The sequence below is a fragment of the Fringilla coelebs genome, assembly GCF_963513975.1.
Source record: "Fringilla coelebs genome assembly, chromosome: 8".
NCBI lineage: Eukaryota > Metazoa > Chordata > Aves > Passeriformes > Fringillidae > Fringilla > Fringilla coelebs.
This window is the reverse complement of record NC_140066.1, coordinates 7,945,675-7,967,510: the sequence shown is the minus strand read 5'-3', so window position 1 is coordinate 7,967,510 and position 21,836 is coordinate 7,945,675. Positions and strand designations below refer to the sequence as shown.

Sequence of the window (21,836 nt, the reverse complement as noted above, 5' to 3'; positions counted from 1 at the left end):
GTAGTGCCTGCTGGCCACCCAGCAAAGTACAAAGGTTTGGTGTGAACAGTGCAAGTTGCACCTCCACGAGTTGTTAGCCATCATATCATGAAAAGGAGGAAATCCTTCTTGGACAATATCATCCTCAGTCATCTTGCAAAGCATAAATGATGCACAGACACACCATACAAGGACTCTGTGCGGGCCACAAAAATGTGAAGAAGAGGCTCAGCCACTAAAGCTAACATTGCAACCAGCTGAATGTACAAGCAGCCAAGAAGTGGCTGTGCTTGGCCTGAATGTCCCTGTTGCTTAGCTGATGTCAATGATGAAATGGGGTGAGTGTTTCAGACACAGCAGTGTGCCTCAAACAGGCACGCACAGCTCCCTGACTGCAGCAGGAGCAGCACGGGCAAGCTGGAGAGGAGAGAGGAGCCCTTTGTGTCCCACCAAACACTGCAGCATCCACCAGATGATCTACTTTTTAGTCACACTTTATCTCATGATCAGCTGGGCTAGAATACTGAATGCATTGTCAATTGTTTAATGATGGACAAATAAAGCTGCAGGCTGCAGTTGATGTTTACTGAGGTGTTGATGAGCTATTCATTTTATCAGGGCAGGAATCACTGCAGAAGAAATGCTGGAAAATTTAATCTAGTGCTGAAAAATATTAAATACTCTTTCTGTGTCATGGTGGCTGTGTCATTTCATTGGAATTCTGCAGTAACTATAGAGAGTAGCCAATAACTTCAGTGTGTGCACACACACATACACGTAAACTCAGACAAATTAGAATGGACCTTTGTGCATGAAAAACATTTACCATTTCAAAAAAGTTGGCTAATGCTAACCCTCAAAAGGAGTATAAATATTATGGTTTGCCTCAGACTTACTACGCTTATTGCACTAACTAAAGTTAGTGCAATATTCAGGTCAATATTAGAACAACCAAACAATGAACAGCCACAACATTGGCAACGTGAATTCCACAAGAGTTCTGCAGCCAAAGTGGTCTCCCAAGACACACGACTTATTCCTGCTTTCTGCTGAGTCTCCTGAGAAGCCACAGGCAACAAATAAAATGTTATCTGTGCAATGCACATCAGGCAATAATTCAAAATTCTCCTCTTTAATTCTACAATGAATAAACCAACAAAGAAACCAAAGCAAAAAACCTAGAAATCATTCTTTCCTCTAATTACTATGAAGACCTGGGGCCAGATGAGGAGCAGAGCAGAAAGGTTTCTAGATTAATTTGCTGCTTTCATTTTCAGTTTCTGTAGTCTTTAGGAGTTTATATTTGCTCACCCACAGGAATTTGTCTGCTTTTATTGCTATGCTATATATACACTCAAAAGCTTCCATTTGAAGGGTGCTTTCTTATGATACTGCAAGAAAACCCCACCTACACAAATTTTCTTCTTTGAGGAACCCTGGAATCACTTGTTCCCTTGGAGAAATGTTAGTGTGCATTATCAAAAGAGGATGAAACTGAAATTAAATGTATTGATTCTTTTTCATACACAGACTTCTGTCTGCAAGCAACTAACATACATACTCTATAAGCAAAATATAGGTATTCAAAGAAATAATTCCAATTGATTCTAAATAATGACAAGAAATCTTTGTGTTCAGCTATTCTGATTCTTCCTGCCCATGTGTATGCTTGCTGCTAGGTTTAAATGAAGGGCTCTCCACTTCTCCTCCTTGAAACATTAAATGGGATAAACCTGCTCACTAAGGTCTGCTTCTTTGAGGTTTTACACATGGAAATATTTACCTGGAACTATTTATTTCTGAACCAGGAGGTGAGAGATTTACCATTAACAGAGCTGAATCTTGTAGCACTCCTTTCAAACCAACAGGTCAACACACACTTAAAGCACAACATAAAAACAAATTAAGCCTAAACTCTTCTCTTCTTTAATAAAAATGACCTGAGCTAGGGGGAATTTTTAAACCACTGCTCATGATTGTTTCTTTTCTTGTACCACTTTAAGAAAGCTCAGGCCCTTCTTCTTCAAATCTCTGCTTATGGTAAAACATCATTAAAGGGTAATAGCATTGGTCTACCTGTCAATTTGCCACAGCAGAGCATGTTCTGGCACTTAGAAAGCCATTCCTAGAGGACTTGTTCAGCATATGGCCAACTCTCACATGGAAAGGTACCCAACATATGTTCAGTGTGATGGTGGAAAGAAGGAGGAAAGTGGAGAGTATTGGTAAAAGTCAGCCTCTGGTAGCATTCAATTTGTTTTCCATGAAAAATTAAATTTTAAGATTCCATGCCTGTCTTCAGCCCTGCTGCACTCATCAGTAATGCTGGGAGAGGTTACATCTACAGAGCCTGCAGCTTTCTCTGGAGATCAGACCTCCTTACTAGTCAGCACGCCCCATCCAGCCAGGGAATGGGCAGATCACACCTGCCTTTGCTCCCTCCCAGGCATTCCATTTGTACCTTAGCACACACACTTGGTTGTTACTGATGCTGCAACTCATTATTTGCGTGCAGCAAAAGCTTCACCAACCAGCTCTTCTTCAGTTTCTTCTTGAGAGGAAATTAAAATATTTTAATTCCAAAGCTCATAGACTTGACAGTAGCATGCCTTTTAGGGTCAGATTTTGAAACTCACAGTTCTCTATCACAATTACTTTTGGGGCCAAAATTGCAATCAAGTTTGTGGAAACAAAGATGACTGAGCTTTAAAGTTCTGATGCCTGCAGGATCCACCACAGAAACAGGAGAACAGTAGTGAACTCTGAAGCTGAAAGCAAATCACTGCCAAGCCATAAAGTTCTGGGACTCCAGAAACCAACCAGGATAAGCCTTCCATGCCTGAGTGTTAAACTCTCAAATCTCACTGCCTTGGAACTCCCTGATACTGTGAGATGGGAGAAGAAAATCTCACTGTCACTCCTACTGAAGGTAAAAAAAAATCCTTTCTAATGGTAACTTTTGACATCGACAGCGACTGTCAGAAACTGTAAATCTGCTCAAGGCAGGGCAGCCAACAGTCAAGCAGCTCTAAAACTGAGCAGGTGGGAGGGGATATTCCAGGCCCAGGGAGCTGCTCTTCTCCAGTCTGTGGAAAGCTGAAAAACCCAAGAAGGACAAAGCCTGCCCAAAAGCTAAGAAGGACCTCCTGTACCCATACTCTTGTTCTCTCCTGGACCTCCACCTCAAACATGTTACACTTCTTCCCTTCCACTTGAACACAGTGAGCCAGGCACCCCTACAGCTCTCTGCAGCTGATCCGCAGTGTTCCCTTCGCGATGTCCAGCTGGGGACTGCGCTCTGTGACCTTCAAACAGGACCACAGTCCCCCAAAGGTGCTGGGGCCAATTTACACTCATTGCCAGTCTTTGGTCGAAGGCACTGCAGCTACAGAACTGAAGTGCTTTTGAGTGCTTGCACAAAGTGCACACAGATTTCACACCCCCCACACTGACCTTTGCAAAGGAGAGAGAGACCAAAGCCTGCAGTACAACAGTCAATGTAATGAACATGAATGGCCTCAGAATCCTGAGGATTTTGCTAAAAGCCCTCCAGACCAGTTATTTACTGTTTGGCAGGTAGCCCCTATCAGCACAGAATGCAACTGGTGGAGAACACTCAATAAACATGCTAGGCATATGAGAAGTACCATTTGAACACATCTTTGTTTAATTCAAACCACCCATTCCTCCACTTAAAGTGCTGGACCTGACTGACATGTTTCTACTTCCGAAACAACTTTTTAGCACCTGAAAACAAATTATTCAGATAAAATGGTCTCTGACTAAAGAACTCTTCTTTAAGTTACTGTCTAAGCATCCCTCAAGTATACATATTTTGAGAAGCACAAATACACAGAGAGTACACGTGTAAAACTCCACTTCTCCTTATGTAATGGAAATTTTGCATGCCTGCTTCCTGCAAATGAAATTTCCTAGTTTTAAATGCATTGCCCTTGAGGGTATCAAGTATTGTGATGAAATAATGAAGGGTTTCTGCTGTTACAATGAGGGTCAGTATACAGTGGGCTACTTCTTTTGTCTCACTTTTCAGGATGATCAGAGCAGTGAGGTGATAAGAGGGAAGCCAGTGCCTTTGTGTGATGCAAAATCATCAAGCTGTGTGTCCAGTCATTGCCTGGTGCTGCACTGCAGCTCCTGAAACAAATCCTCGCCTGTCCCCAATGACATTAGGAAAGCCCAGGGCCTGCTTCTATTTTAAAATGCCAGAAGCACCTTCTCTTTAAGGTTAAAAATACTCACAATCACAGTATCTGACATTATGGTTTTGAAAGCATCCTAGTTTATAATGGTATTCACTTATTAAACACCTCCATGTGGAAGTTAAATAAAGCAAAAGGGAAGAAGTGTAAATAGCATGCATGGAGCCCACTGTGAATTCAGATGGAGTTTATACAGTTCACCTGACTCTTATCTGACTTAATGAAGACAGTAAATTGCACAGTGCAGTTACTGCATTCCATGCTGCACTCCCCACTATGCAGCTGCAGCTACTGGGGACAGATATTCCCTTTCTTCCAGCTTTGTAATACTCTGATTTATCACATGTGGGATATTGGAGAATGGTCTCCAGGTTACAGGAGGAAGTCAATAATTTAAGCATATTAGATGAATAGATATGAGGAAAACACAGTATTTTCCTCTCCCCTACCCTCCCCAAACATAGTAAGTTGGAGATTAGATTAATTCTTTGTCTGGTTGCCATGAAAACTAAGAGATGTAGCCTTACCTCAGAGGAAATGATGTTATGCTCACACAATGAATAAGAAATGAGAGCTGTGTGGTCCTATCTCAGCAACACAAAGCAGAGTCAAAAAAGAGTCTTTCTAAAACCCAGGCATGTGTGGATTCTAATCAGCTCTGTTTATAACGTATGATCATAGTTAATTGTTCATTAATTCCACCATGTCATTTGTTCAGAGATTATACCCTCCACATAATGAATGTTTTGGGGTACACTCCAGCAGAGAAAATTAAAATAGATAATAGCTGTGATTTTAAACAGTCTTCTTCACCATCTTAAGTTTGATTCCATTGACCTCAATCAGTTTTTAAAAGGTTTCAAAACACAAAAAAAAATTTGTCTATTATCTTGAAAAAAGGGAAACACACAAATGTAAATCAACCTGCCTACAGAACTGATGTGTTTTTCTCCAGCCCTTGGCCTCTCCTTGACATCCACCTCTGTACAAAGCCTTCCCCCCTCAGGGGCTGGGAAGGTGAAGGACCTCCAGATGCATAATTCACCCCAGTTCAGCAGGCAGCCCAGATTTCAGTGACTTGTAATTAGCAAGTGCTGAATGGAACAGTGGCTAGAGAAGCACACAGCGTGAAATGCCTGTATTAATGATAATGGAGATGTTCATGGTTCACCCCTGGATTTGGGAAAACACTTTAGAAAATTAATTTGCTTTACAAGATGAGCTCTACTTGTGCAATGTCACCAAGAAGACACTCTTCTAAATTTCACTGATATTTAACCATTTTACTGCTTATTGGAGTCTCCAGAACAGATGTGACAAGAATGGCAGCACATGCCTTATGCAATCACCTTGGGCTCAGGTTTCATTTCACTTGCAGACTTAGGGTAAGTTGATCCTTAATACTTTGCACAAGACTGATTTTGCTATCAGGTCATAATGTATTTGAAGGGCTGTCACAAAGAGAGCAGCATGAGTGATTGAAAAGGCTCCCTTTGCTCACAGCAATAAAAAAATAATCTAGGAAAAAAACCCACCAGATTACACAGAAATTATTTCAGCAATCCCTCTCTGAATTTAAATGACATGTTGTAATCAAAATTTTCAGCCTCCAAAAACACTTGCAAAGAAAATTTAAAACACAAAAAACTAAAAAACAAAAAATCCTTTGGTTCAACATGCCAAAACAAAACTTTCAAGTGATGGAACTTTTAATTTTCAAAACTTAATCAGCATTTTATGAGTTGTTTAGTTTGGTGTTTGTTTCTTCATACTTTTCCAGAATGTGTTCATCTTGTTATTGACTTAAATGCTTTGTTGAGCATATTAAACTCTATATTTTTCAAATTAAGAATCTTTTAGCTGAAAAAATTGGCCTGAACTAGCTGCTAGGCATTGGCCAATATCTTCCAAATTCACAGCTGTTTCCAGCATACAAACTAATTAAACTACTACTAACTACCTACATAACTACCCAAAGGAGAATTTATATACTTACACTTTAGGAATAGGATTAAGACCTCTGTAACACTATCCATATAATGAGTTAATTAGCTGCTTAATAAACATGATTAAATCAATATTAATGAAATTTTCAACTCTAACTTAGTGCTAGGTGGCCTTCCATGCCATATGTAATGGACTTAACACTGTTTTTGTCTTAAGGATTTTCTCACAGTGTTTGACCACCTATGGTCAAATATTGGTGACAGTGGTTTGCAAAAAGCATCTATGAAGAAAACAATGTCTTTGAAACATCAAGTTTTTTAACTGATCAGATTTCTATCTCCTAGTCAAGGTAAAAGATGTCAGCTCCAGCTCTTGAATGTTCACACACAACCTTGAGAGCTGGGATCAACCAGAGCATTTCAGGATGGACCTTTCCTCCTGAAAACTCCCTCTTCTGCTAAGGTAATCAAACATCACTCCAGACTGGTCTCAGCTTTAAGCACACAGTGCTCTGTAGTCATCCCAATTACAAATAGGCTTGAGTGAAGGCTTAGGAACTTGGCTAGATTAGTGCCAGAGTATTTGGCACTTTTGACTAACCAGACCCATGACAACAAAAGCAAAGGTAGAATGCACTTTGCTTAGTCATTTGAGAGCTCTGAGAAACAACAGGGCACCTTTCCACCAGCTGCTTTTCTGTCTGAAAGCAGAAGTAAAAATGAAGTATTTCAAAACCAGAAGCTGCCCAAAGCTTTTCTTTGCTATCAACTAAACACATAAAGCTGATCAGTCTATCTAGTTGCAAAATACTTGTTTTCTGAAACCCAAAATCCACGCCTAGCACACAGCATTATTTTCTCCCATGCATTTCAACCGCAACAGCACGGACATCTTCAGCAGCTAGAGGGTTTTAAAAGCAAAGAGAACTTTTCCTTGCTCTAATGCAAGGTTTTCTAGAGGGAAAGATTTAATTCCTTCCTTTCTGATGAGAATTCCCCTCGTTTTGCAGGCTGTGCTGCCAGTGGTGGACTCCCATGTGCACTCCCACTGCCTTTGCCAGCATCATTCAGGAAGGCAACAATACCCTGGCTCCTGGCTCTAAGGTTTTTGAAAACTCCAAGTACAATGTAACCAGACTAAGGAGACCTGCAGCATCTTTTAAAGTGAAACCCTGATGTTTTAAATATAATCAGAAGTGACGAAAATATTTCTCTAATATATCAGCAGTACATCAACAGTGCAAGGCTGAAGGAGCAGGCTTGCTCCCCTGACTGCACATTTCATATCCAGTACCAGCAGAGTCTCCCAGAAAACAACTCATCCTTTTCTCATCACAGAGGGGGGGTTCAAATTCCTACATAATTGTTATTTGACAGCTACTAAGCATTCTGGGTGTGCCATTTCCAACAAGTGCATCTTGTCATCCTGAGGCCGGTTAATACAAACCCCCCTGAGTTACCTCTGACCTTGTCCTCTCCTGTCACCACCCTTCCCCTGAGCAGCCACCAATGTCTCTTCACCACACAGCAGGACGTACTCAAAATAAGGTCACTACATGTGAAACCTAAATTTTACTGCTAGAAAATGCTCCCTAAAGCTATGCAACCCTAATCTGTAATTATCAAATATAAGAGCTACAGACAATGGCATTTATTAAATTGCATAGCTGGCTACCTATGAAATAAAATTATTTCCTGGCAGCCCTTGTGTTAATAAGGCTCCATAAATTCAATTTATGTTTGCATTAACAAAACTATTCGAGTCACAGGACTGAATAGTCATCTGAAGAATAAATGTACAAAATAACTCATTTTAACAAAATCAACTACCACTACAAAGCACACACGTTTATGAAAAAATGCTGTTTTGAATAACTAAAACAGAAATAAAATGAATGAACAGGGGGACCCAATGTATTGTAAAGTTCCAGTTAGAAGCCTCCAGAAGCTCTGGCAAGGATTTTGCTTTGCCCAATCTCCTCCTGCTTCTCCCCATAAGTTTTATTTTTCCTTTTTGTGTATTTCCTCAATCTTTCCTTAAGATATTATTAAGTTTGAAAATGAATATAATCTGTGACTTAATTTTCCTTTTTGGGACATGACCTTTGCTCCTTTCTGAGACAACTCATTTGGACAACTATTTTCTAGGAAATAAAAAGGCACAGAGAGCATGTCTTACAAAAACTAGGACAGAGATTTTGACTTGTCAAGAAAATGTGAGAAAATTTTACTGCAAATGAAAAAGAAACACACCGAAAGATATTAAGCTGAATTTCATTTTCACCCCTAAACTTTAAGAATTAAAAAGAATATATTTTGGTTAGCAGACTACAATTTTAAGGAACAATTGCTATTGTGTGGGCGTACATTAATTGTTCAACACTGTACCAGAAATATCTTAAATCTGACAAGCCCTGATTAATTTGTGGTTAACTCTTTGTATGTGGACCTTGGCAAAGCACTATACTTTATACCCCTGTATAAATTCATGCAACCAGGTAACAGATATTATCTTTTCAAGGACTTAATCAGATGCAACTGCTTGGATGTCACCCAAACAATTAAATTTCTCACCCTGCTATACACAGCTAGAGGGTTTTTGTCATTTTGCCCACCTTGAGGCCTGACTCCCTCCCCCAGCCAAGGCAGCAGCTCTGCCTGGGCAGGAGGGATTCACAAGCACCACTGCAGTCCCCCTGCAGCCATGCACTGACAGCAGCAGCCCTGCAGCCAGCTCCCTGCCTGCTCACATGCAGTACAGAGAATGCTCTCATGGAAGAGAGATGTCCCATCTTGGCCATCTTACCAGGCAAGGATCACCCCTGCTGCCCAGAGAGCCTGCTGGCACTGTCCTGAGAGGAGCTGCAGCCCTCCCTGAACTCAGCAGGGCTGGGAGCCCGGGTCCCAGAAGAGGATGAATTTTGCTGATTTTGTCCTTACTACTCTGCTTCCTTCTCTCCCAGGTTTCACCTATTGACTTGGCATTGGGAAAACACTTTGAGTTAATAAGGAGCTCCTCAGAATGAGAAGTTCATCCTCCAGCACCTAGTTACAGCCAAAATAAACCCAAACTTCTGGGTCAGCTGCCTTGATCATTTCTTCCCTCTCTGCCATTGCTGCTCCCATCCAAACGCTGCTCCCATTTCAACATCAAGGCTCTTTCTAATCCCTTCATTCCTTTTTTTTCATCTTCCCTCAAATTGACAAGTTTTAAAAGTGCACCAGCCCTGTTTGCTCATTTCTATTTGGTAGTAAACAAGGAGAAAGGGGCAGCTTTGCTGCTGGGAACAAAGGGCTACAATTCTGAACAGCTTCCCTGAGGATCTTGTTTGGTCACAGCATCTCTTGGCTTTCCAACCCAAGGCAGATTGTGCATGTGGCCTTTCAAGCTGAATTTATTGCATATGTTCAGTGGTTCTGCTAATTGGACCTCTGACTTGACCACAATTCAGTGAGTTTAGCTTCAAGGATTACAAGCACATAGGCCAAGAGGAAGATACATACAAAATTATAAAATACACCGTATTTGGCTGTTTTAGATTAAGCTCATGCACTTCTAAAACCAGGATTTGGATAACTTCGCTGTATATTGGGTAGGACATAGAAAAAATTCTAAAGAGCTTTACAAAATCTTCGTAAACAATATGGGTTTCTATCTGCAACTTACCTAATATGATCAGTCCTTCTAAAACAGTCTTTAATCAAAGACTTGGTATAATTAAAAAAAAAATTATCTAAAACCCAGTAAAATGGATATTTATACTGAATACCAGGAACCATAATTAGAACTCTTATCATGCATGCTTCCTCTCCACCACAAGCTTTTCAAAAAGCACACAATTCCTTAAAAAAATTTATTTCTCCTCCAGAATTATGGTAAGACACCAGCAAAAATGTTTCTGATAGCTGTGGACACAGCCAATAGGTCACACACCAGGACAGCACTCAGCTGCTCAAAGGTCATTAAAAAACTCTAAACCCTGCACAGGGTTTTGCATTTGGTAGCCATGAACCTTATGCAAGACATACAAAATATATTCTATATCAAGAACAGAAAAATGGCCAGTGCCTGACATTTGAAAAGAGATCCTTAAAATGCACAAAAACATGGAGATGTTTTAGGGACAAAACCCCCAGCAATTAAATAAACTGTTTATGATGAAACTGGAAGAGTCAGTGGTGAACCCCCTACTTTTTGTTTGTTGCTTCGATGACTTGGAAGCTGGCATACTTTTCCTCTTTTATGTGGGCAGTGTGTGCTGAGTGTGCAAAACATTTATTAAGCCTTCTTGGAGCATAAACAGACAGTCTGATAGTACAAAAAAAAGGTAGAAAGATATCAGATAGGAACATCAAAAAACATATACTTTCCCATAACTGTTAAAAAGCGTTGGCTGCTCCTCAGGCTGCCCTACTTAGAAACTTTGATTGTGCACCCACTGTCATGAGACATGTTTTCCTCTCAACATCTTTTTAATCTTTTCAGGCTGGTAGAAAAACAGCAGCCTTTAGTTATCAGAATTTTGATGTTTAACAGCTTCAAAGTGGTGGTGGTGGTTTCATATTAAATCAAGTGGCAAGAAAAACTAGGACTGCAGGTATCCAATGCCTTCAACAATTCTCCTTGAAGATGTTTTTTCTGCTTACATGGTAAAAATGTAATAGAGGAAACCTTTGCCACCCACTTCTCAGCAATATTTCACTATGCAATGTTTTAACTTCTCAGAGTTTTGTTTTGTAGAAGCCATCCATAGCCACCCTCCAGAACATACTGTCTGCTACTGCCTGGCAAAAAAAAAAAAAGGCCTGTTTTGAGAGAGGCCTCCTCAGCACTTCAGGAAAATGCTGCATTTACTCACTCATAGATTGAGCCTGTTTTCTGACTAGCTGCACCACGAGGTGCTTGGTGCACATCTCTCTCCCTGGGGAGATCTATCCCCTCGGGCACAGCGAGCACCCTGGCGTGGCTCATCCACCTGGGCTTCAGTGTCTAGCCAGCAGTCTATCTGTGAAAAATATCTGCATTCATTCCTCCTACAGTCTGAGCATGAAAACACTGGCCTCAGCACCAGGGGTGATTGCCAGATTCATACAAATCCAAAGGGAGCAGGAGAACAGGTTACTGAGAGCACTCAGACACCAACCACCCTTTCCTCATGGGCCAATGGTACATTCAGCTGTTGGGATGGTTGCAAATGCCCACCATTAAGTCAGTGACTAATGAAAGGGAAATCTCTGATTGCAATTTCAGAGATACCCCAGTAGGGTCCAGAAAGAGTGGTAATGCAATTCAATCTATGAAGGAATTTCATCCAAGGCTCTGTACGCCTGCATTTATAAGACACTGATTCAACGCTGGAAAAGTGACTGTAGCTAACCACAGTTAGTGCCTCAGTTCCACCTCTGCCTTTTGTTAGTAAAATGCCCCATAAATTCCTGTTGGGGAGCAGAAGGAGCACCTATCCAATGGATATTGCACAACTCTGCTTTGCTACAAGTTCCCAGAGAATGCTGGGGAGCACATCCTCAAGTTCACCCATCTGGAGAGAACACAGGGAAGGACGGCAGCCCAGCTAACTGTGAAAATCTTGTTTAACTAAAGGAAGTCAATGATAGAGTTATTCTGCAACCTGACATTTACAATTCACCAGAAAATGAACCAATGCGCCAAACAGAAAGTGAGTTCCATAACTGTGCCTTCTAACAAGAAACAGGGCCGGTAAAAGTAGCATTTATTAGAGGGTACATGCAGGATAGTGTCAGATGGTTTATATTTATTATACTGTCTTTAAGGAAAGCGCTTTAGAATATGCAAACAAGGGTGCCCTAACTGAAAGGTTAGATATCAACAACCACACTGACTTGTGAATTGTTCTGAGCTTTGTGAACTAACAATGGGATGTAGAAATTGCTGGTGATACTTTAATTTGAAGAATTTTAAAGGAAAAGAGACAAGTTTAAAAAGACCATTAAACTTTTTGCTTTAGCAACTTGTTCTTTTCAAATTGTCCATTCATTAAAAACAGGATTTATAATTCCTTTTGGAATCAATGACAGCAATGGAACAGAATCACTGTAAATTACAGAAATGAAGAAACAAAATATTCACACACAACCACACCACAGCACTTCTGAAAACAGTGTTAACAATTTTGTGGACAGCTTCTCCCTAAGGGCCCAGCCTGGCCAACAGCTCTGGCATTGGGCTGACCCAGGCTTTTCTGGAGCCACTGGAAAGGGAACACTTCCTCTGGAATGAAACCCTCTGCAGCACCATGCCACCTCTCCCAGGGTAAGTGGTCCCTAACACAGAAGGAGGCTCCCTGTGGGAAGCAGGGACACTCTGGAGATGCCCAGCTCAGGGCTATGGATGCACTGGCGCAAAACACACAGGTGGGGAGTCACAAGTAAGGCCCTGACCCCCAGCTCCTGCTCTGCACACACACAAACCCATTCCATATGTGCATTAAAGGTGTTTTGCTGTGTGTAAATCCTGCACTTCTAGAGGGCAGCAGGACTGAGGAGAGCACAAGGATGCCGCACAAGCAGCTGTGTACCAGAGCACCATCCCAGCTTGACAGGCTACATCATCATTAGTGCAGGGGGGTATTTGTGTTACAGCCTGTGGTTTCTCCTCACCATTAGGGAACCCTGCAAGTCCTTGGATTTGTATCAGTTACCAGCTGCCCACAGTCCACCAGCATTCAAGGAGCTGCTTTGAAAACACAATAATGCAAGAACAGCCTCTTCAGCAGCTCCAGGAAATCCTTTCCTGGCACTCACAACTCAACTACCTGTCTCTTTCTCTGTCTCTCCTCTCTTTCTCCAGCAAAGCCTGGGTACTTAAGGGCATCTTATAGTTCAAGAGGCAGCAGCTTGGAGGGTTAAGGACAGGCACGTAGCTCAGAGGTGAGCTGACAGGATTTCACAGGAACAGCACATATACTTCACTGCTTTCAAAAATACAAACAGTTGACATATTCTACCTTTATCTCATCTATGCATTTGTACATACAGGGCTATTACAAATGAGTGTGGAATACATCAATGTAATTAATAGAATCACAGAATGGCTTGGGTTGGAAATATAATAAATATCAGCCAGTCCTAACCTCCCTGACATGGGCAGGGACACCTTCCACTAGACCAGGTGTGTCTTTCTTCACAAGCAAAACAAGTGACAAGGTCACAGAGGGGTTTTTCCTTGGATTTTAAATTATGAATTTAACAGGTGAAGCACCAGGCACACCCAGGAGCCTAACTGGCTCCCGGTGGAGATGGGGTGACCAGAGACATCAGCCTTAATGCCACTGGTGGAGATATTGTTGAGGCAGCTCCAGCAGGCTCTGTGAAATGTCACATAGCAGCCATGAATTAAGTGGAGATCTTGTGTCTGGGTACTTTGCCATGATGGGGCAGTGGATTCCTGTTAAGGTACAGACCTTCATTTCCTGCTTGCACTCATCATTGCACTCATCAGGGTGCTATCACAGGACATGGATACACCTCTTTTACCAAGATGTAACTTCTTTCATCAAGCCCCATTGATTTCAATTGGATAAATATGGACTAGGGTATCAGAAACATAAGTGAACCCTTCTGTCTTGTACTTTTCTCTCTAATTCTGAATGATTTTTCAATGAAAAAATAAAAGATGCTGAAATGAATTCTCAAACTGAGATTTAAAATTGATAAATAAACTGTGATAGCACAGCATTTGGCTGGCCAATAAGGTGAAATCCAAAACTGCGAATAGAACACTGCTGAACAAACAAAATGTTGGGTAAAATACATAATTCATGCTTTTAAAACAAAATCATATGAAGTTCTCTAAAGTTTTCAGAGGAAGGCAGCTATGAAGTAGATCATGTCCTATATCTTTCTGCAACTAAAAAAGCAAAACAAAGTTTTAGTTCTGGTACACAATAACAAAGGCAACTGCTTGTCTAAGTCTCAGTGCAATTCATATTACTAAATTGTCAGAGCTTTCAGCTTATTGGCAAAATTATGATTTATAAAAAAATAAAATTCATCCCAGAGTGAATTTTCTTTTCAATTAACAAGACAATCTTGTTATTTCAATCTAGTTCTCCCTTCCACATTAGTCTTCCTTGAAAAAATACTAAAGAAAAATCATGCTGAATTTCCCGTCCGAGTTACCACAGAGTGATCTCTCTAAAAAAATAAAAGGAGAAGGTGACCTCTTCCATGGTGATCAGTAATTATCCACCCTGTAGAGCACTGGCTAAGCAAGCAGAACTCCACAAAAACACCACACCACGCAACAGACACAAGAAAAAGATTTTTTCTTTTTTAAGTGTTATACAAGCCCAAAAATCCACCAGAGATACCAGAGCCTGATGTGCAGAATGCCCAAAGCTGAAGCTGCAAGGCTGGAGAATACTCCATACCTTGAAAACGAGGGCATTCCTTTAACTTTCCTCACACACACACACTACATTATCCTCTGAAAGCACCGGGAGTGTTGGCTTGAAGATACTGGGGTATAGCCTGGGCTAGGTAACTGAAGTGAGGAACAACATAGGGCAGCTCTGTCACCTCTGTTGAGCTCATCACCCAATGAGCATGTCCCAGGGATAATTCTGCAGAGTGCTGAAAGGCCTCCAGAGGTTTCCAGCTGGACAGGGGCACTGGAACCCATCAAAGCTGGGAGGCCCCATGTTCTGCCCTCACAAGACAGCTCTGTGCCAGTCCCACTCTTCAGCCACAAAATCCCTGATATGACTCTAACAGTGGCCTGCACAACTTCTGAACAGCAGCAAATCTACACTTTTATTGTCTGAACTTCAGGCCAATCTCAGGCTTTGTCTGAGAAGTAATTTTTTTTTCTTTTTAATACAATTTACAACTCACGCTTTACTTTTTTCTCTATTTCTCTCCTCTGTCCACATATGCTCCATCACATCCACCAAGAGCCTACTTCTCAACCCACCTCCTCCCCCCAGCTCCCTGTTCCAGTCAAACAAGGTCTGAATGAGTAAAACACTCAATTTTAGCAGGTGCTCAGTCAGTTCCACTAGTTGACAAGAATTTTGGCTCACAGTAACAAATATTTAGGGAATGCACAAAGGGAATAGCATCAAAGTATGCATCATTTGTCCTGAAGCCATCAATTTAGGCAAGTTAAGAGCTTGAAATTAGCAGAGTTTTGACTTTTGGCACAGGGTTGAATATCCATACACTCATAATCATTCATAATCATTTAAGAATTTTTTTTCTTCTTAAATCACTGTTCACTAACCATCTTTGAACTTCCTTGTGCTTTCCAGAACATCCCATTTTCCCCTTCCCTCAACTCTTGATAAAAAAAAAAAATCCCAAAACACAAAGCCCACTCAAAAAACCAACGGAGCCTGGGTGGAAAAACCAGAAGGATAAAAGACTGTGTGTTAACACCAACCAGGCAGTAGCAGCAGTATTGATTTACACTGCCTGAGAGTCCAGCTGTAAATCCAGTTGTGGAGCCACCTCCCTCTAACAGTCAGGCTGCCCATGGTTGGTCCTCCCTGCTCTTGCCCATCCCCTCCCACCACAAGCTGGAAGCATTTGGCAAAACACAGGTTTTAACCCAAACTGACACTTGCACAGTGACTAATGGCCATCCCTTGTGACAGCACAACCCCGAGGCATCAGGAAGGTGAAAAGGAAAAGGTAAATGTTCCAAACCCCACTAAATAAAAATGTAACAGCACAAAATTTTTCCTGGGTTTATAAACAACAAAGTAATGCTGAGCAGTGCCCACTCCAAATGATGCTGTAGTGCTCCCCATACAATACAATGGAATATTTTCATTCCTTCAGGGGTCATCTTCAAAGAAGGAATTGTTTTTCCAGCTGAATAGAAACACTCTTTCACTACCAAGCTCCATGCTGTTAGAATTCAGCATTGTTGGTAGATATCCCATCCACCAGTGCCCCAACCATCTATCAGAAATACCTTTCTATTTAATTTGATTTGCCTCCGACAGAGCATCATGACCAAAATCAAAGATATGACTGAAATTTTTCTCACACTTAGAAAAGATCAAAGACTTGTGAATTTTTCTTTCAGACCCTTAATCTACACAACATTTTCCTGTACCATAGGTCATGTTCCCAGATGTTAGAGCAACATCTGCCTGGTTTGTGCTTTAACAGAAATGAGTGAAAGAACAATCACTTGTACTCAACATATCTAGATTCTACAACATTCAAGTTCAGCTGTTCAGAAGCCATGAAACAGATCTCTGATCTAGATTTGTTTAAAAAAATGAAATTACTTGAAATAAAAAAGAATGGGGATTTTTACTTATTATTTGAGTTTAAAGCTTTACCTGGTAACTGGTAGACTTGTTTGCATATGAAAATTGCCATTTGTACTGAAACCTTCACATGGCTGAGATCTATAAAACATTTGACAGCCCCAGGAGTGCTGAGGGGAAAGAAAAAAGTGGGAGTCCCCCAGCGGGATATGATGACGTCCTCGCGGGGTCCCACTGCCCCTGGGAGGTGTTCCCAGCTCTGCTAGGCTGGGAAGTCCAAGCTACGTCTCAGCTCTCCTGGAGCTGACAGCAGAGCCCAGCCCAGAAGATGCACAAGCTCCTCAAAGCAGCTGCAACACCTACAGGCTGATCATTCCTGACACAGCATTTCCATTTATTTCCTTTAGGAAACTGCAAGGCAATTTTTGGGGCATACCTGAGAGTTTAGTAAAACCTTCAAACACCGTGAGCCTTATAATGAAATTAGCAGGATTTGTGACATTGACAAGGGTTACTTTCCCTGCTGCCCACAAGTTTGCAGCAGCAGAGGCTGTGACAGCAACAGCCTTTAACATCTCGGGGACAGCAGCAGCCAGGCTTTGCATTATGATCAAATTATTCTGTGTTCTCAAAGAATACAAGAGCTCCTGAGCACTACACATTAATGGAAATCACTTCAGTCCTACTAAATATTGTATAAAACATAAATCATTGACTGTGTGCCAAGACCTGTCCTTCTCTTCTGATATGTACCCAACAGAGAACACAAAAAAACCTTCAGAAGTTTCACCTTTATTTTAGGAAAGGCGCTGACTAAGCAACGAATTTCTGTCCAGACATTATTACAGGATAAACAATTTCTAGTTTTCACAAACAAAGCTACATATGACAGAGCTGCACTGGCAAGTATTAAGCAAGCTATCCTATCAATCACTTATTTTTAAGAGTGGTTTGGCTTGTTCTGTGATACCATTAAAGGCTCAGGTCTGCCCTTGGATGTACTCAAACTATTTTCAGTGTAGGACACTGCACAACCATCCAGAGGCAGAACTGTATGAAGCTGTAAAATAAACTTGAACAAAATAAATGGGAAACCTGTATAATGCAGATCCTTCACTTGCTGGCCCTATCCCTTTCTCTTGCCTGAGTTAAGCCAGGTAAGCTCTGAACCTTTCAGAACCTTCAGCAAAGGCCTGGAATGTCCTGAATGCAAGCAAACAGGAGTGTGGTGGGGCCATAGGCTCCACAGGCAGAAGGACAGCCTCTCCACAGAGCTAAGAGGGGCAATTTTAAAATATCTCACCTTGAAATTAAACAGGATGGGACAAAACACAGGTTGCTGTTCTGTGTGTGTTTTTAAAAAGGTCATTTCTCTCATCCAAGTCTTGAAGCAAGCCTTCACAGGAATGTTATTGCACTGTAAATTGCTTAAGCAGTCAAAAGCAGTGAAATATTCCCCTCAGACTGCCATCCTCCAACTAAACACGAACATAAATCACCATGACTGTTGCTAGTATCACACAGGACTAAGACACTGGCTGATCCCACCAGCCTTACTTTCTAACCATTGGTCGCCTTGGGCTCTTTACTGTATAAATTATCCAGAAACATTAGCATTCTTTGTTGTTCCAAAGTGATTGGAAGACTCTAAAGGATATTTCTGCATGCTGCTTAAGCAAAGGGTAAGCTTTGTGCAGTATCATGTGATCAACAAAAAAATCCCCGAGTACTGCCTGCTTGTGGGTGGTGCAGAGGAACAAGAAGTGACTCACTACTCATAGTGGAAAATTTGGGGGGAAAATGTTTTAAATAGCCAGGAAAGCACAAAATGGCAAACCAAATTATTGGACTTCCTACTCCCTATGTACTGGGTAACAAAACCATGTCTTTGACATGACAATGTATGAGAGTTAAGTGAAGCAATTGCTGGGTTTTGTTCCATTCTCCTAGGAGGGAGGGCCTCTACCTGTCCTGAATCTGCAGAGTCCTAAGGAAACTCAGAAAGAAACTGGAATAAGCTACCAAATTCCAAAACGAGGGGAGAATTAAAAGAAAAAAAAAAGGCATTTGGTGGAGCAAAAACTCTCTATTTTCTCTCATTGTTAAAATGCAGAAATGAAACACTGAGAGAAATCCATGTATCTGAGATTAACAGGCAGATATTTATCCATGTGCCACTCTGGCTGCTGAGAGATTTCCTCTCTACAGCAGTGTTGTATAAACAATAAAGCATTTTTGTCCACAAAGCAATTGTCTCACCTCACTGAATCAAGAGCCTCTCACTCCCATATCCCTTCTATATTGTTCTAATTCTGGGCTGTGAGGAGGCTCCCTTACACAAAGACAGTGCATGGATCTGGTTGGGCATGCTATTGTTAAACTTGAGCACATCAAGAACAACGTGGGCTCCCTGCAGCATGAGTAGATTCAGCTGAGAGACTATACATTTTAGCTCACAAGCCATAGGTAAATATGGGCTGAGGGAACAGCTCCTACAATTAATTCCTTACTGCTGTGGTCATTTTCAGCTGGGGGAAACCCACCCTGACAGCAACATTACAAACCTGCACATAACCTAAACAGCAGCCAAGAAAAATATTACTATTTCAGGCTGCTTTCAAACAGCAGCACCTCAAAATTCACCTCAAAGACAGAAACTTATCTTCATACTGCCCTTTATCTTGGAAGATGATTCAGAAGACCTATACATTGACACAAAAAAAATGCCTACAGTGTAGCTGGCTGCAGCAAATGTACTGCAGCATGTTAAAAGTCTCCTAACGTGCTGGCTAGAACAGAAGGCAGTGGGTTTCTCAGTGCTTTTCATTAGGTATAGTACTGCCACAGCAGAGGGAAAAGAGAAAAGGGCAGGGAAATGCTGACTCTCACCCAAGCAAAAGATGCACATATGTTAGAGGAAATCTACATGTCATTTAGGAAGCACATGCACTGCTTCTCTGAGCACATGAAGATTACCCAATCCCCCCCGAGGGGAATTTCACAAAAGCACACAGAAATACTACATGCCCAGGTTTCTCTAAAGGCAACTGGCTCCTTGATATGTTCTTGAAAAAAATTATCATGAAATACAGCCAAAGACAAGAAATTGTGGCAGGGCCTTATTTCTATGGAGCAGAGTACAAGGTGTCATTTATAAGGACACATCCTCAGAGCTGCCAAAGTAGCTGGCCTCTTTATCTGTCATTATGCCACAAACCATAACTATTTTGCTTTATACCTTAGAGAGAAACAGTAAGCCTGGAATCACACAGAGGCTCCTGACCTGAACAATGAGCAATGCAGTGCCTACTGAATTTTTCAGATCCTAGTTTGCTGAAGGGTTTTCTGCAGCTAAAACAAATCTACAGCAGTGAAAAAACAGGCTCTGTAATCTCAGCCACGTATTTTCCTAACAAAAGAAAGTTGTAGTAACGGACTATTACAGCTCAATTCTGTTAAACAGCTCACCATTAAGAAAAAGGGAGAAACACTGAAACACCTTATTTCTCTAACATTATCCCAAAAATGGATGTTTCAGAAGCCAAACATGTGACACAGTCCCAACACAAAGAAAAAAAAATCTGCCTCTACACACATCCCTTTTAAGTAACCTGCATGTAAGACTAAACTATTATGCTATGCTTTGCTATTAAACCTATGAGAAAGCTCAGCATTAAACCCCACATGATGGTTACAAACTATTTTCAACTCACAGTTTGCATATCACAGTAAAATAAGTGGGAAATGAATGCACACCTTCTGCATCATCACTGCAATCAACTAATATCCAATTAAACATTCAATTGCTTTGCAAACCCCACAGCCCTGGTTACAAATGATATTTTATAATGTTAACAAATTACCCCGACAGCTACCAAGTTACAGGCAAGAACAAGCTTTTAATACTTCAATTGCAAGGTAAGAAAATTAAAACAAAAGAATCCCTGTTCAGAATTTGGCACAGATCTAGATACCTTTTTCTTCCGATCCCGGGATCTTTTCCTGTGTTTTCTTTTTTTCTCAGTTTCTTCCTCAGCATTTATTTCTAAATCCCTGTTTTTCTTTAACTGTGATGCTGCGTGAGCCATAATGCATTAAAAATCCTTTACAACAATGCTCCCTTGTAAAAGGTGATTTCCTCGGGCACCTTTAGCCAGCCCTTACAGCAAATGTTCCAGTGATTGGAAGGAGATCTGTGACCAGAGCCAGGAACACATTCAGGATTCAAAGATCTCGCAGAAGCTTGCAGTCACTACAAAAACACATAGTTGCAGATTTCTTCCTATACCTTCCTGCACCTGAGCCTTTGTAAAGCAGTGCAGCCATCGTAATGCATTTAACGTAATGAAAAAGACAGCTGGGACAGAGAAAGCTGTATTATGGCTGTATCCCCTGCCACCAGCTGGAAGTGTCTAAGTGACTCCACTGAAGGGGGAATGCTGAAAAGGAGCGCTTTCTATTAAAAAAAATTCCAGAACAATAACATATGCTGCATTGTTTTTTCTTCACTCATCTTCAAGCACATTTTTAAAACCTACTAAAAAAATGCAGTGTTAGCGCTGCACGTCTCTCAGCTAGTTTTGTATAGTAAGCCATTTAACCTACAATGAAATGGAGCAGCTCCTACTTTAGGTTAACTGCTGATGGTGACAAAAAAAATAAAATAAAAATTTCTTTTTACCATGGAGACTCTGACTGCATTATGTAGAAAACAATGCATGCATTGCCATATCTTAACAGTGTGTCCTTTATACTGATTTTTCAATTCTAATACATTTTGGGACAGAGGATTACAGAAAGCCCTGTTGTATTTTTTCCCTTTTTTTTTTAAACATACTTATTACAACACATCATACAGAGAGAAAGATGCAATCACACTGGTGTGTGAAACAGGCATTTAATTCATGGGAGATTTTCTGGCACTGTTCATTTACGTGGTCAGAAAGGGAAATCGGCATTATTTCCATGTAGTTGGAAATGTACTTTTAGGCTTTTATGTCAAGGCTTGCTTCAATCATCTTACTATTTTTGCCACCTGAGTCCTCAATGACTGCAGCTTTTGAATATTCATTAGGGGAGGTAAAATAGCAGCAGTATTAAGGCCTGCAGGAGGATCTTTTACTAGGATGATCACAGAGCAAGCATCTAGTAAATAAGGAACCATATTTTTTCTGCACAAATATGAACAATCAGCAGCTTCCCTCAAGACTGCTGTTTTTAACCTTTCCCAGTATTCCTAGCAGCATGCTTCACTGTAATGAAGATCAGCATTTTAAGGGAGTCTGATTTCTTTCAGATAAAATCCAAAAGTCTCTCCAAGCAAAACCACTGTATTTGACAAGGTACTAGCATTTCTTTCCAGAAAGAAAAAAACAGCATCTGCTGTAAAAAATTAAGTTAAATTTAAATTTGAAGTGCAATTAGCCAAA

At 41.0% G+C, this 21,836-nt stretch overlaps 1 protein-coding gene across 1 annotated transcript in view; it reads right to left on the bottom strand.

The window, feature by feature from the left end:
* The window catches only part of ANK3 (ankyrin 3), a gene marked incomplete at its 5' end in the record, with an annotated part of 192,118 nt that extends 171,623 nt beyond the window's left edge, over window positions 1-20,495 (bottom strand). Inside the window, one exon of the mRNA XM_084210661.1 lies at window positions 20,382-20,495. Coding sequence (XP_084066787.1) covers window positions 20,382-20,495 — 114 coding nt within the window. The remainder of the gene's footprint in view (window positions 1-20,381) is intronic.
* Window positions 20,496-21,836: the final 1,341 nt, after the last annotated feature.